We start from the raw sequence: 15,026 nt of genomic DNA on the forward strand, positions 1-15,026 counted from the left end.
TGCATTGTGGTAAACTGTGGTCAATGTCATGAGACAAAGTGTATGTGAACTGCTGTATGGAAAGCGAATTTGCTCTGTAAATCTTCACCCAAATAACAATTGGAAAAAAAAAAGCCCCCACAACGAAGCCGGACGGGGCCCGGCTTCTGGAGCACGGCTGGGCTGGCAAGCTGTGACCCTGGGCGGAGTCCCACTCTGGGCTTTAGTCTGCTGGGGGCGGGGCCAGAATCATCAGCACCCAGGGCGGCTGCGGGCATCACGAGCGACAGAGCGGCACCCGGGGTGGGCCACCAACACAGGACAAGCCCTCAGACGGATGCAGGGTCCCCTCAGTTGCAGAGACAAGCAGCTGCCGGGAACGGGGAGCTTTTTGTCCCTGGGCTGTGTGAACCGAGGGCAGGAATGCAGGGCGTCCGTCCCTGTGAGAGGCCGGGTCTTCCTGGTCGCCCACTCACACTGCTTCTCCCGACCCGTCCTTCCCGGAGTCCCAACAAACCCCTCCACCAACCCACTGCCTCCCAGCAGGCTCTGGAAGCACAGGCTGGTTGCTATGGCGACGAGGTACTAACTCCGCCCAGAGGGGAAGCCCCAAGGACGTGCTGCAAAGGTCTCGCAATGCGCAGGCGCAGCATGAACACAGGCCTCTCTGGCTCCATAGTCTGGGCCTTCAACCACTGGGCCAAAATTACCTTAAGAGGCTTATGGGTCCTAGGCAGGAGGAGGTACCCCTGATGGGAGGAAGCAAGAAGGATGACTATGTGGATGTTGGAACCTGGCTGGGTCCAGCCTCCGGTCCCGCATGGGGCAGCAACGAGGTCCTTTTTATTCCTTCTGAGAACCCACGCATCATGGTACCTCCCACCACACCCATTTGGAACCCCAGGACTTCACTAGTGTAACTGTCTCAGGCTTTGACAATCAGTCATTCTTCCTCTATTGTTCTCCCACACAATGGGCCATGCACCCTGGAGGCTGGTTACCTCTGCTCTGGATGTCCCGTACCTACCTGGAATTCCTCTTTCTGAGTCTTGGCCAAAGTCTATTGGATTGTTCATCCTCCTCTCTTCTGTCACCTAGCACACTCCTCATCCTTCAAAACCCAAATGTCCCATTTTCTGGGAAGCTCTTTTTCAGACTTCTCCCTCTGTTTACTATAAACTCTTGAATTTTGTGTGGCCAATAGGGACCTGGTGTTGGAGTCACCCAAACGGCAGAGAGTGGGGCTCTTGGGGAAGCTCTGTTCATGGGCAGTAAGGCAAGGGTACAACTGAGCTCCCCACCTCCTGCCTGTGGCCGCACTGCGCCTGCACAGAGCTTCGTGGGTGCTGGGTCTCTGGAGAGGTGAGAACCCAGAAGACGCCGGTCACTATCATCCAGTCGCCCCTCGTGTCTCCGGTCCCCCGCCCCGCCCCGGGCCTGCCCAGCGGGGCCGGGGACCTCCCCCTCATCGGAGCACGCCTGCCTGGCTCCAGCAGGCCCCTGCCCTCACCTGGGCCAGCTGTCCGCGTGTCCATGTCCTGGCCCGGCCCCACCTGCCCGCACAGCCGGCCTGGGAGTCCCGGTCCTCAGCCCCGAGCCGGCGCTGTCATGTGCGCCCGCACCACCCCTGGGGCGGGGGGTGGGGGTGGGGGGGAAGAGGCCCTCAGTCCCTGCTGTCCCCGGTCCTTCCTGGCTTGACTAGTCACTGGCTATGCGCCCCGGGGGTGCGGGGCCTCAAGGCCACTGGGATCAACGGGCTTTTCCTCGTGGAAAAGACCAAGATTTGGCAGAAATGTATCTGAACGTGCGAATAGGCCACGTGGGTGGGCGGGGCTGCAACTGAAAGCCCCGCCCCTCCAGCTGCCCACCCTCTCTGAGTTTCCACTTCCTGTCTGTGAGCCCTGAGTCCTGCGGTTTGAAAACCCGCCCAAGTGGGGTCATCATCGGCACAGTGAGGCTCCCGGGGCACTTCCACCTGACTGCTAAGGGCCTCGCATGGTCACATCACCCCAAACGTCCTAGCCTCCCTGTGGTCCACACGGGGAGGGCTCTAACCTAGGGCAGTGTACTGACCGAACCCCTTTTACAGAGGCAGAGGCTGGGACCCAGAGGCACTGACCTGGCGAAGTCCACACCAACTCATTTCATGTTCACTAGAAAGCTGGTCTCCCCACTAGACCTAGAGGGCTACAATGACCAGGGGCTGCAGAGCGTGGGCCAGGCTTGGGAGGGCCCTTGGCTCAGGCATCTCTCCACCAGTACCTGCCACCCAATCCCACGGACCAGAGCTGCTGCTTCCCTTGTAGACAGCACCCTACCCACCACCCTGCCTCCGTCAAGGCCTCCACAGCTCCTGTCACCAAGCCCAGTGGGCCCTCTCCCCTCTCCTCCAGCCAGACTTCGTCCTCAGGCCCTCAGGGGGGCCCCACCACCACACCCCCTTCTCCCAGCCCTCTCCTCCCTGGCTTATGGTCTCCTCGCTCAAGGCTCCGTCCTGGCTCCTCAGACATCGCAGTGCCGGCGGTCCCAGGCTCTTCACCCCTGGCCTCTCTGAGCAAGTTTCACACAGACACCCACTGGCCACCAGACATCACTGTGGGTGTCCTCCAGCACTGCCAACTTAGCCTGGGCAGGGCTGCACTCCCCTCGCCGCTGCACCCCGCCCAGTAAACGAGCCACACTCCCCCAGGCACCTCAGACAAGAGTCCAGCCTCCTAGGGTGCACATCCTGTCACGGAAGTGCTGCTGGTTCACTGCACTTCCTCAGTGTCCTTGCATCTGCCCGGCCTGCCTCTCCATCCCCATGCCCTCATCCTCCCTGCGCTGAGCCACGTCTCCAAGCCCTCCTCCACCCACTGCCAAAGTGCCCCGGCCCTGTCCTGCCCGTTGGTGCAGACTTCCTGGGACCTGGGGGCTGAAACCCAGACTTCTGGGGAGGACCTTCAAGGCCGGCCACGATCTCCCCGCCGCGCACTCGTCTTCCTGTGCTGCACGCCTTTCTAGGCTCAGACAAGCAGGAGGGCCCTCTGCCGGGGAGAGCGCTTCCTAATCTGAGCTTTGATTGGCAGGGAGAGTGCTGCTCTATCCTGATACTCGCCTCACCCACAAGCCTGCTGGCCATGGCCCACTCCTTCCGGGGCACTCCCCACACTGGGCTGGCTCCAGGGGGTCCACCTCTGTGGCCAGTGTCCACTGTCCCAAGAAGGCCACAGGCCCCCAGGGTCTCAGCAGCCACTGGGGATGCCAGCAGAGCCCCGGGGGAGCAGCAGGCCACCCCCTGGGTCTTCGTGAGTTTCATCACATAACCCACCCCCTGGGTCTTCTTGTGTGTCACACAGCCCAGCCACACCAGACAGACGGATGCCAACGGAGGCCAGCCGGGCAGAGAGCCACAGTGCCTCCTTTGCAGCAGGCACCAGACTTGCCCACTTTCAGAACCCCTCTTCTGCACGTAAGGAGGCTTGGTGGTGCAGTTGTTAAGTGCTCGGCTGCTAACCAAAGGGCTGAGCACACCAGCACCTCTGCAGGAGAAAGATGAGGCAGTTGCCTTCCGTAAAGATGACCCCACAGGGCAGTTCTCCTCTGTCCTCTAGGGGCGCTGTGGGTCAGAATGGACTCCACGGCAGTGGGTGTGGTTTGGCCTTTGCTTCTGTGAAGACTGACAGCCTTGGAAACCCTGTGGGGCACTTGCATTCTGTCCTCTAGGAGTGCCCTGAGTCAGAGTGGACTAGAGAGTGTCAGGTTTGGTTTGGGGTATCCTGCCTGTGTCTGGACTCAAACAGGCACACGGCAGGGGAAGGCTCCAGGCAGCCACTGTGCACGCCACAGCTAATGAACCAGTCACAGCTCCAGGACCCTGGACTTGGAGGGGCTGGGTGGACAGCACGATCCAGGCCTGCTCCACACCCCCCACCCCGCCCCCTGTGGCTTCTAAAGGAAAAGAATGTGTGTCCATGTCTGGCCCACGGTTTGTTTAAACATCTTACAAACTGCTAGAGCTTCTGAAACAGAGAAGGGTGCCCGCAGCTTGTCTGATGAGCTCCCGCACACCTGACCAGACTGCTTGAGGGCCCTCTGGTAAGCCTCATCACCTCGCTGAGCCCTGGCCGCCTCACCTGTGTAAAGGGGACACAACACCCTGTCGGGGAGCTGGAGGTCAGAGGAGACCAAGAAGTCAAGGGCCCAGCACTGAGTGGCGCACGGCAAGGGTGTAATAGGCGGTAAGTGTTTATGCCATCCTCATCATCACGGTCATCCTTGGCGAGCTAGCTCCCCCTCCCATGGCCGGGGGTGGACACAGCTCTGAGTCAGGCTCTGCCATCCACTACTTAGGAGATGCCGTCTGACCATCTCTGAGGCTGTTTCCTCAAAGCTACACGAGCGGTCCATGCTGGCACCTTCCAGGTCCCAGTGAAGATTAACAACACACAGCATGCCCAGTGCATGCTCACTATGGAGCAGGCGTGGCTGCCCGCACACGGCCCCAGGGATGCAGCATGTGCAGCCATCTCTTCTGCCCTCCAGGAGCGCGATGGAGCCCACCTTGCCCGCGTGCGCAGCCTGAGGGGCCACTCACCTTGCCCCCGTCGCTCTCGCTGCCCGCGAACGCCCGCTTCCGGCGCACATAGAAGAGCAAGTCATCTTGCTGCGGGGCCCACTTCTCCATGAAGTAGGTGGAGAACATCCAGGTCCAGAAGACGATGCGGTCATCCTTGAAGCACCCTGCAGAGCAGCCAGAGGGCAGTGAGGAAGGACCCGCCAGGCTCCCGACCCGGCCGCTCCCAGCTCTGGACCTGCCCCTCCGGCTCAGTGATCAGCGCACCATGGGCCATCCAGAGAGCCCACCTCCCGGGGGAGGCCACCTCCCAGGGGGCCCACCTCCCCCGCCCCGGGAGCCCCGCTGTGCCGCTGTGGCCGCAGAGCTGCCGCCAGCCTGCGGGTGAATCAGCAGCTTCAGCGGGAAGAAGCTGGCGCGGGGAGTGCGTCACCGTCACGGCAGGTGGGCTGGGCGGGAGATCCTCGCCTCGGCATCCCTCCCCGCCCCCAGGCTGCGGCAATTCCCAGAGGAGACTCCGGCTTAAAGGAACAGCCCCACCTGGGAGACTCCACACCCCAGCGGGAAGGCCCCCCACCTGGGCGTCTTCAGGGCATTTCCTTAGGAGAAGAGCCTGCAGGCTCTGGTGGAAAGATGGGGTTTCCATGCCAGCTCTGCCTTCTGGTCCCCAGCCCCCACCCTCACCCCCAGTCAGCAGCTTTGGTGGAAAGATGGGGTTTCCACGCCAGCTCTGCCTTCTGGTCCCCAGCCCCCGACCCTCACCCCCAGTCACCGGGAGCAGGGCCCACAAAGGAGCCGTCCCTCCCCTTCCAGAGAGAGCCAACAGAATTCAAGGGATGCCACAGAGCTGCCGCAGGCCACTGGCTTCTCTCCCCGCCTCTTCCGTGCCCTTTCCCAGAAAATGTTGCCTCGGTGGCCAGGTCCGAGCTTGTCGGTGCTGGGGCCCCTACTTCGGGCACTCAGAGATGGGGAGGGCTGCACACACCCAATGACCCTTCAGCGAGCCCAGGGCACACCCACCCAGGTCCACTCCCCCAAGTGTTGGCTACTGAATCTGCAGAAAACCCTAGCCTTTCTTTAATTTAAGGAGCTCTGGTGGCAAAGTAGTCAAAAGCATTTGGCTGCTGACCAAAGGTTGGTGGTTCAAACCCAAAAACGGCTCCTGGGTAGAAAGATGAGGCAGTCAGCTTCCGTAAAGATTGACAGCCTTGGAATCCCTGTGGGGCAGTTCCACTTTGTCCTACAGAGTTGTTAGGAGTCAGAATCCATGGGACTGCAAAGAGTTTGGCTTTTTGGGTTTGTCACTTGTTGACAAACTCCAAACTCAGAGCTATGTGGTCACTGGGAAGTCCAGCTCCCCAGTCTCACGGCCACCCCCTCCACTGGGCCACCATCATCTCAGGGACGCACCAGCCTCTGGCTGCGCCCGCACCGTCCACCCTCCATGCGGAGCGCTGAGCAGAGAGCTCTGTGTGGCCCATCTCACTGAGCGCTCGGTCGCTCTGTCATTACTGCCCCATTTCACAGAAGCAGAAAGTGACTCTCCAGCATGAAAAGGCCACATTTCTGAAGCGAGAGACTGACACAGCGCTTGGACCTGTCAGCCTCCCCACTCAGGCTCCTGAGAAAGCTCCGTGGGCAGCCCGTTCCCTGGCAACCTGTGAACGAAGGCACCAGCTAAGAAGGACCAATTGCAGTAAAGGCAGGGGCTCGCAGGGCGGGCTGGTGGGAGATGAAGTCTCGGGAGTGATGTGTGGGCGGCAGGGACTGCGGCCAGTCTGCTTCCACCGTTCCTGGCCGGCACAGCCCCACCCCTGCTTTACAAGGGTGAGAACGCTTCCCTATCACCTACCCTGGGGAATGAGGAAGGTCTCTAGGCCGCAGGAGTCAGTCCCTGAACCCAGACTGCCTGCTACCACTGGCTCTTAGCAGGGAGGCAGAGCACACAGGGGCTCCCAGGCCAGCACCTGTGTCTCCTGTCTGGGTCTCCCGTGGGTATGACAGCACACCCTAGAGGCCCATGACCATGCAGCATCACACAGGGGACAGTGACAGAGAGACAGAGCACGTGATCGGTGTGTTGGGCCAATGCTGGCCCTGCCAATCAAAACTCAGAGCCATGTGGTCGTTGGGAGTCCAGCTCCCCACTCTCATGGCCGCTGCCCCCCATCTGGGCCAGCTTCCTCTCTCGGGGATGCAGCAGTCGCTGGCTCCGCCCTCACCACCCAGCCTCCATGCAGCAGCCAGAGGGCGTTTTACTCACACAGGAACCTGACCTTTTCCTGCCCCCACTGATTCCTCATAAAATCCAAGGTTCTCACCAAGCGCTCCCCCCACCTGCCCCTCTCCAGCCACACTGGCTCCTGCCAGGCCTCACTGCCACCCGGAACCTTCAGGCACCTGCTCTTGCTCTGGTTCTCTTCCCTAAAGTAGCTCCTTGTCACACAGCTTTCAGCTTAAACGTCCCCTCTTCGAAGAGCCCCAGGGTCCAACCTCCCAGCACATCATCATAACCTTGCTCACGACCTGGAAGTTTCCCACTCATTTATGGACCATCCTGCCCTGTAGGAGCTCTGGGGGCGTAGTGCCCAAGGCACTTGACTGCTAACCAGAAGGCTGGCGGTTCAAACCCACCAGCCACTCCTCGGAAGGAAGGTTGGGCAATCTACTTCTGTAGTGATACCACCTCGGAAACCCAAGGAGGGGTCGCTGAGTCGGGTCTGACTCCACGGCACATAACAACAACAGCCCTGTATGAAAGTGTCACGGTAGGGATGTTATCTTGATTGCACTCCATCCAGGGCAGTGCCAGGCACTCAGTAGGCACCCAGTAAGTACGGGGCCCACGAGTGATCTTCCCAATGCAACAGCAAACACGCTCAGCAAGGCGGACAACTGGCCACGAGGTACCCCAGTAGGAAGGTTCCCCTGAAGCCTGTGGCTGTCACCCCGAGCACTGAGCATGGGTCTGCCACCTCCTTCCAACCAGAGCTCCTCACCAAAAAGACATCTTCCAAGAAGCCCCAAGTGCCCAAAAGTGAGGGCGGACTCCAGAGAACTGATAAGGCACCTGCTTGACTCTTCCTGGGCTCAGAGAAGTGACTCCACAGTGGGAGTTACCCCTGTCACCGCCGCCGGGCTGAAAGGGGCCAGGTGGTCCCACCACGTGCTCTGGGCAGGCCCAAGTGGGAGAGGAGAGGAGGCTGTCTCCACAGCCCTGGTCATTAGGTCCAGCCAAGTCCCTGAGCATCTTTCTCTACTCTGTGGCAGCAGAGTGAGTTAGGAGACATGGCCATGGAGGTCGGCGACACCTTCTTCCCCAGAGCTTGCCTGAGTGCTAAAGGGAGCGCAGGGCTCAGAGACTCACTGAAAGCTCTCAGCGCCTGTGTAGAAGCCGCATCGACATTGTCACTGCAGTGCCAGTCTGACAAACCAGCAGGAAGAAACAGAGACTGGGCGGGAACATGTACACCTACCCCCACTCGGAGTCCAGGCCGTGAGGAGGGCAAGAGGCACTCGGGACAGAAAGAGCTACCAGAACCGCCATGTCTGCTGAAACAGTGATGGAATACAGAGGGTGGGACCCCTCTGTCCCTGAGGACGCTCAGAATTTGTAAGCAAGAAGAGAGACCACAAAGGAAAGGTTAAGAACTGGCCTCGTAACACAACGGCAATGCTCACAATGTATAAAGCCCATAATGTATAATGGCATCGTAGCAAGTTATAAAAAAGTGCTCCCGGCCCAGCAGATAAATGGGTACAGTGCCAAAGCAGGCAGCATGCCAGGAGGGAGGTTAACAAAAATCTGGGAACGCTCCTGTGCTGAGTCAGTTCCGACTCACAGAGACCCTACAGAACGGCCCCAAAGGGGTTCTGAGCTATCAGCAGGCCTTTAATCCTATGGAGCTGCTGCTGGCTTCCAACTGCCAACCTTTCAATTCGCAGTCGAATCCTTAACCATTGTGCCATCAGGGCTCCTTATCAACCTCACAAGTCATCAAAAGCTCAAACTAAAAGAACAAATTAGCATATTTGTTATTTAAAAAAGAAACCCAAAACTTCTGAGGTCTTAAAAGCTTGCAAGTGGCCATCCAGGGCACAGTAACTGGTCTCTATTCACCTGAAGCCACAGAAGAAGGAGAGTCAGGAGGAGGAGGAGGATATGGAATATGAGGCTAACTGCTTCCATGAACAACTGCTTCCTCTGCCTTGAGACTAGAACTGAATGGTGCCCAGCTACCATCACTGAACATTTTGATCAAAGATTCTATAGAAGAATCCTGATCAAAAGGGGGGAAATGCAGAACAGGGTTTCAAAGTCTCATGGATTCCAGATTTCCTAGTGTCATAGAGGCTGGATAAATTCCCAAACTATTGCCCTAAAATAGTCTTTAAACCTGAAACCAAAAATATTCCCTGAAGCCTTCTTAAAAGCAAATAGTTTTTTAACTAGTATAACAGGTCCACCTTGAGCCTTATGCTCTTTTAAGATCTATGTCTATGGGATCAAACTGACAACAGCAACTAAAAAAATCAGATGGGAAGCTCAGGGAGCAGTGAGTGTATGCTAATGGGGAGGAACAACTCGGAAAAGGTGGGTGAGGGTGGGGGCCCAGCTCGGAGAAAGCCATCACAGTCACTGAGCCGTCCGCGGGAAACTGTTGATTGGTGTGTGTTCTGCTGCATGTGTTCTCAACAACATAAATACATAAAAGTTAAAAATAAACAAACAAAAAACCTACTGTCATCAAGTCAGTTCCAACTCATGACGACCCCACGTACTATTTTAAAAACAGCACTTGCGAAAACGGTCAGATTCTCAGAGTTAAAATAAGTCAGCCACACCTAGGCCTAGGTTCAGGAGAGAAGACAGCGTATATCTATCCAAGAACTGGCGCAGGAAGGTTCACAGAAACTTGACTCTTAACCTCAACATCCATCAACAGAAGAAAGGACAAAGGAGATGCGGCTTAGCCACGCGGTGGTCTGTGAGTCAGCGACAAGAAGAAAGCAGTGACCACCCTGCAGCCTGCAGAGACCTCAGACGATGATCCTGAGCAAGAGAAGTCCGGTGCCACCAGACGGTGCTGTCCGATTCCACGCCCATGAACTTTCAGAAAGGGCAAAACTAGCATGCAACAGGCAGGGGGGCCGTGGGCCGTGGGCCGGCCAGGCTCTGTACCGTGCCTGTGGGGGGCGTCTCACGGATGCATGCAGCCATCAGGACTCACCAAATCATAACCATGTTCTTCAGCTGGACGTGGTGTGTTGTACAGAAGTCACACCCCAAAAAAGCTGATACAAAAGGAGCCTAGCCAAAGCTGGCAAGATTGCACTGTGCTGGGCACCCAACATATTGCTAGGGACCAAAAACCATCATGGCCTTCTGGAGAAGCCAATGAGCATTTTCCTACTTCTAGGAGTCTCCCCTATGGGAGAAAAAAATGTACAGAAATAAAAGCCTCAGGTGCACAGGCGTCTCTCGCGCTGTGACTGACAGCCCGGTATATGATGACATGTGCAGATACCTGGAGATGTGAGTTGGGTGAGACAGAAAGCCACACGCACACGTCAACCACATGGAAGCGACAGGAATGGCTGGATTTTACAGGTGACATAGTACAGGGGATATTTTTGCTTTTCATTTTTAAGATTTCCAAAAGTAGAATTATACTGCTTTTGTCCATGGAGAACTGTTAACATAATAAGCCTCATTAAAAAGAGAGAGGAGGGAGAAAAGACTCCGACTTTCTGGGCAGGGCAGGCAAACACAGGAAGACACTGTGAAAGGAATGTGGGTCACGTCACGGTTGGAGGAGATGTCCTGTGTCTTGGAAACGGAGTTCAGTGTTAGGATCTGCGTCACATACACCCGAGTTCACGTCCTGCCTGCTTCTCCCTTGCCAGGCGGCCTGCTCATGTAACCTCTGAACCTCGGTGACTCCGTCTGTCAGATGGGTCTAACCTGCCACCCTCCCAGAGTCCATGGTAGGACTGGGTGAAAGGTGCAGACGTGAGAGGCTGCTCCTCCCGCCCTGCTATTGAACGTGTCTTCTGTCAGTGTGTGGCCTCCTGGGATTAGTCCCCTGGGCCCTCAACCTCCCAGTGTCCTTTGGCCAAGTGGTACAGTAACTGCGCGATCAGGTGGCCAACAGACACTGTGTGCACGTGAGACCAGTGCTGCCTCTCTGCCTGACAGGGAAGCCCCGTCTTCCTTCATCCTCCCCAGGCGCGCCCAGCAGGAGCGCCTCTTCAGCTCCAGAACGCTCTCCTTCCCAGTCCTCCGACCCAGTGGACAGACTTTAGGGCACAGTTGTCATTGCCTGAAGCTGAGCCACTTGTCCGGCCAGGACCACGGACACCTGCAGGCCCAGCGCTGCCCTCCCTCCAGGGCCAGGTCCTCAGGAGCAGCACTTCTCAGGAAAGCTGACACCCTCAGCTCCGACGTGGGGCTGGCTGTGGGGACACAGCTTCCCTGCTGCCTCAAGTGACTGACCTGACCTGCTTCCAGAAGCTTCTCTCTTCAGAACTGGAGCTCTTCACAGACCAGTGGCTTCATGGATAAGAGAAAATTTGACACCCACCAAGAAGGACACTATGCCCATGTTGGCCACCTACTAGCTCAGTGCTCACTGTCTCTGGTGCCGCAGATTCTCTGTCCCATTCTGCACACTACTGGGTGACAGGGAACAAGGGGATAGTGCTGGTTTAAATCAGGAAAGGTTTATGTCGGGGTTGTATCCTTTCACCATACTCATTCAATGTATATGCTGAGCAAATAATTCCAGAAGCAGACTAGATGAAGAAAAATGTGGCATCAGGATTGGAGGAAGACTCATTAATGACCTGTAACATGAAGATGACACAGCCTTGCTTCCTGAAGGTGAAGATGACTTGAAGCACTTACTGATGAAGATCAAAGACTGCCTGCAGGATGGATGACACCTCCACAAAAAGAAAACAAAAATCCTCACAACTGGACCAATAAGCAACATCACAAACAGAGAAAAGACAGAAGTTGCATAGCTTGCTAATAATGTAAATAAGGTGTAGACAACCCTAATAAGGGGATTGGTCAGTTCCGCCATCCTGCAAGGCTTAAAATGAGTCATCAGGAAGGCAGAAAGGGGGCCTCAAACCGCCAAAAAGAAGAGATGGGAGCAGAGTGCATTCTGTGGACCTAGGATCCAGGCACTGAGAACCTCCTAGACCCAGGAGACAGACAGAGTGAGCCAGGGATGGCACGAGTGGTGAGAGACAGCAGCAGCGACGGCTGCACCAAGTCACATGCTATCAATGGGAAATCAACAAGATCATCAACAGAAAAGGGGCAAACCCATGGAAACTGAGCAACACCCTCCTTGAAAAAGACTAGGTAATAGAAGAAATAAAAAATGAACTGAAAAAACTCCTTGACTCAAACGAGAATGAAAACACAACATACCAAAATCTTTGGGACACAGCAAAAGCAGTGATCAGAGGCCAATTTATAGCAATAAATGCACACATCCAAAAAGAAGAAAGAGCCAAAATCAAAAGCTTAACCCAACTTCTTCAACAATTAGAAAAAGAGCAAGGTAAAAAGAAAAAAAGCCTATGGTCACCAGAAGAAAAGCAGTAATAAAGATTGGACCAGAAATAAATGAAACAGAAAAGACAACTGAAAAAATCAACAAAAAGTTGGTTCTTTGAAAGTGAGAAGATTTTTTTTCTGTGTGCAGGGGCCTGTTTATGTCTACAACCTCTCTCCAAAGATGCAAAAAGAAAAAAAAAAAAAAATCACACACACACACACACACAAAAAGTTAAATTACAGAAAGCAGTGGGAGAAAGAACAATTTTCCATTGTAATCCTGAATTTTAAAAATCATTTTGATGGGTTATTTGAAGTTTTTTAAACTTCCTTTTCGAGGTGGTGCTCAAATGTAGCATGAAGTGAAAGACCGCAGATCCAAAGAGACTATATGTACTGAATGACTGTTGACACAAATTTTAAAACTAAGCAAAACGAGTCCCTAGCATTAGAAGTCAGGCTATGGGCAGGCCTTGCCAGGAGGTGGGAGTAGGAACTGTGAGGGCCCAGAGCAGCCTCTGGGCAGTGGGGCTGGTTCTCGTACCCTTCTGTGGCAATCTGTGAAACTTCAGCAAACCGTATCCTGCTGATTTGAGCTACATTTTCAGCTATGTCAATAAATACAAATGTTTACTGGGGGGGGGAGTTGATTCTTTGAAAAGATTAATAAAATCGACAAACCACTGCCAAACTTAACAAAGGGAAGGAAGGAGAGAATACAAATAACATAAATAAAAAACAAAATGGGTGATGTCACAACAGAAATAAAAAGGATCATATCAGGATACTATGAAGAACTGCACTCCAACAAATTTGAAAATCTAGAAGAAATGGACAGATTTCTAGAAACATACTACTTACCTAAACTAACACAGACTGATGTAGAAAATTTAAACAGAGTCATAACAAAAGATGAAATTAAAAAGGTCATAAAAAAATTACCAAAAAATAAGTCTTGGCCCAGACACTTTCACAGGAGAATTCTACCAAAGGTTCAGAGAAGAACTGACACCAATCCTACTCAAACTATTCCAGAATACAGAAAATGATGCAGTCCTCCCAAATTCATTCTATGAAGCAAGCATAACCTTGATGCCAAAACCAGGCAAAGATATCACTCAAAAGGAAAACTACAAGCTAATATCCCTCATGAATAACAGACATAAAAATCTTCAACAAAATTCTAGCCAATAGATTCCAACAGTATATCAAAAAAAATAATACATCATGACCAACTGGGATTCATACCAGGTGTGCAAGGATGGTTCAACATTAGAAAAACAATCAATATCAACCTTCACATAAATAAAACAATGGAGGAGTTCCAGGAAGATGGCGGACTAGGCAGAAAGACTGCACAGACCCTCTTCAACAAAGAAAAGGGAAACCAATTAACACAGACACAGAAGATAAACGTGGACCCCTGAGCCTTGAAGGGAAGGATACAGAATTGGACTAAACCCCAATTAGCAGAAGAATTTGCGTGAAAATACCAAAAAAGGAGACACATGGAACTGCGGTCTGGCAGCAAACCTGAGTGATCCTGACGGCACAGACAGCTTGGAGATTCCCAAGTGGTAGTAGGACCTGAGATTTAACCTAAAAATCACCCAGAGACTGCATGGAGGACTGCTCTGGTGGCTGGGGAATAAACAGAGAAGGTGAAGAGAAATGCAGGGTGAGCTGTGGACTTTTGCGGTCCGGAGGGCGCCGCCATTTTGAAGGTTTAAAAGCGTCTTGACTATTTTGGATATTTAAACAGACAGCATGCTCACAGATTCCTGGGGCTGAAGAACACGTTCTGCTTTCCAGCAATCCCAAGGACGCTCCAGACCTGCAGGACTGAAAAGGTACCACATTCCTCTTGTTATTCTTATACCCCACACCTGCTTGGTGAACGGAGGTGCGGCCATCCCCCACTCCCACCTACCTTCTGGGCCCACAGGAACTCCATGACAGTCTGTGTGCTCAGACAGAGCCTGGGTGCCCTGCCCTGTCCTCCATCGATTTTTTTTTCTCTTTTTTTATTTTTTTATTTTTCGCTTTCTTTTTTCTGGTGATTAATTTGCCTTGTATTTGTCTGTTTTAAAACAACTAGTATTATTAATACTTTTGTCCTTTTTACTATTATTCTTAATCTTCCCCTCCCAGGTCCTAGTTTTCAGCATTTTTTCTTTTCCCAGTTCCTGGTTGAAAATTTTTTTTTTAAATTTAAGTGTTTTTTTGTTTGTTTGTTTTCCCATTTTTTCTCGTGGTTAACCCTGTTCCTTGTTTTTCTTTTTGGATTCTTCCCATTTTTTTGTTCCTTTACTATTCTCCTATACTTTTTTTCTCTTAGTGCCCTACCCCAGATATTACAGGTTTTCTTGTTTTTTTCTTCTTCTTTTTCCCTTTTTTCTTTTTTTGGTTACTGTTCCTGTGTGATTACATGGTGTGTTTTTTGTCCATGTGCTTTTAGTTTTTTGATGGTTATTCAATTGTAATTTGTGTCTAACTAAGTGGAAGAAAACAACAGTCCCCATAAGGCACAACTACACCCACACATCCTGCAACTTCACTTACTGAGCGAGAGCCACTACCTCCTTCTCCACCAACGGGTCAACAATAAAAAAACACCAAGAAGAGCCTGAATCAGAAGAGCCTGAATGGTGAGGAAGTTAAGAGAGTTGCAAGATAGAATGGACTGTTCTAAACTCAGGGAGAAAATTATAAATCACAGAGTAATCTCAAAGAAAAATGATAAACCTTCACATCACAATAAAAAAGAGGATAAGCACAAATATTCAGCATATACTAAAATAACACCAACAAAGGAAATGACAACATGACTTATAAACCTAATGAGCTCAGCACAGAAAATAGTATGGAACAAAGAAACCAGGGACACCATGAAAAAACACATACCAAAATGACAGCAAC

The 15,026-nt window shown here is 53.0% G+C and overlaps 1 protein-coding gene across 1 annotated transcript in view; it reads right to left on the minus strand.

The window, feature by feature from the left end:
* The window catches only part of KIAA0930 (KIAA0930 ortholog), a 56,791-nt gene that overhangs the window by 11,057 nt on the left and 30,708 nt on the right, over positions 1-15,026 (minus strand). Inside the window, exon 4 of the mRNA XM_007955637.2 lies at positions 4,556-4,772. Coding sequence (XP_007953828.2) covers positions 4,556-4,772 — 217 coding nt within the window. The remainder of the gene's footprint in view (positions 1-4,555; positions 4,773-15,026) is intronic.

This window comes from Orycteropus afer, unplaced genomic scaffold (assembly GCF_000298275.1).
Source record: "Orycteropus afer afer isolate SDZICR_OR568_19922 unplaced genomic scaffold, OryAfe1.0 scaffold00524, whole genome shotgun sequence".
Classification (NCBI taxonomy): Eukaryota; Metazoa; Chordata; class Mammalia; order Tubulidentata; family Orycteropodidae; genus Orycteropus; species Orycteropus afer.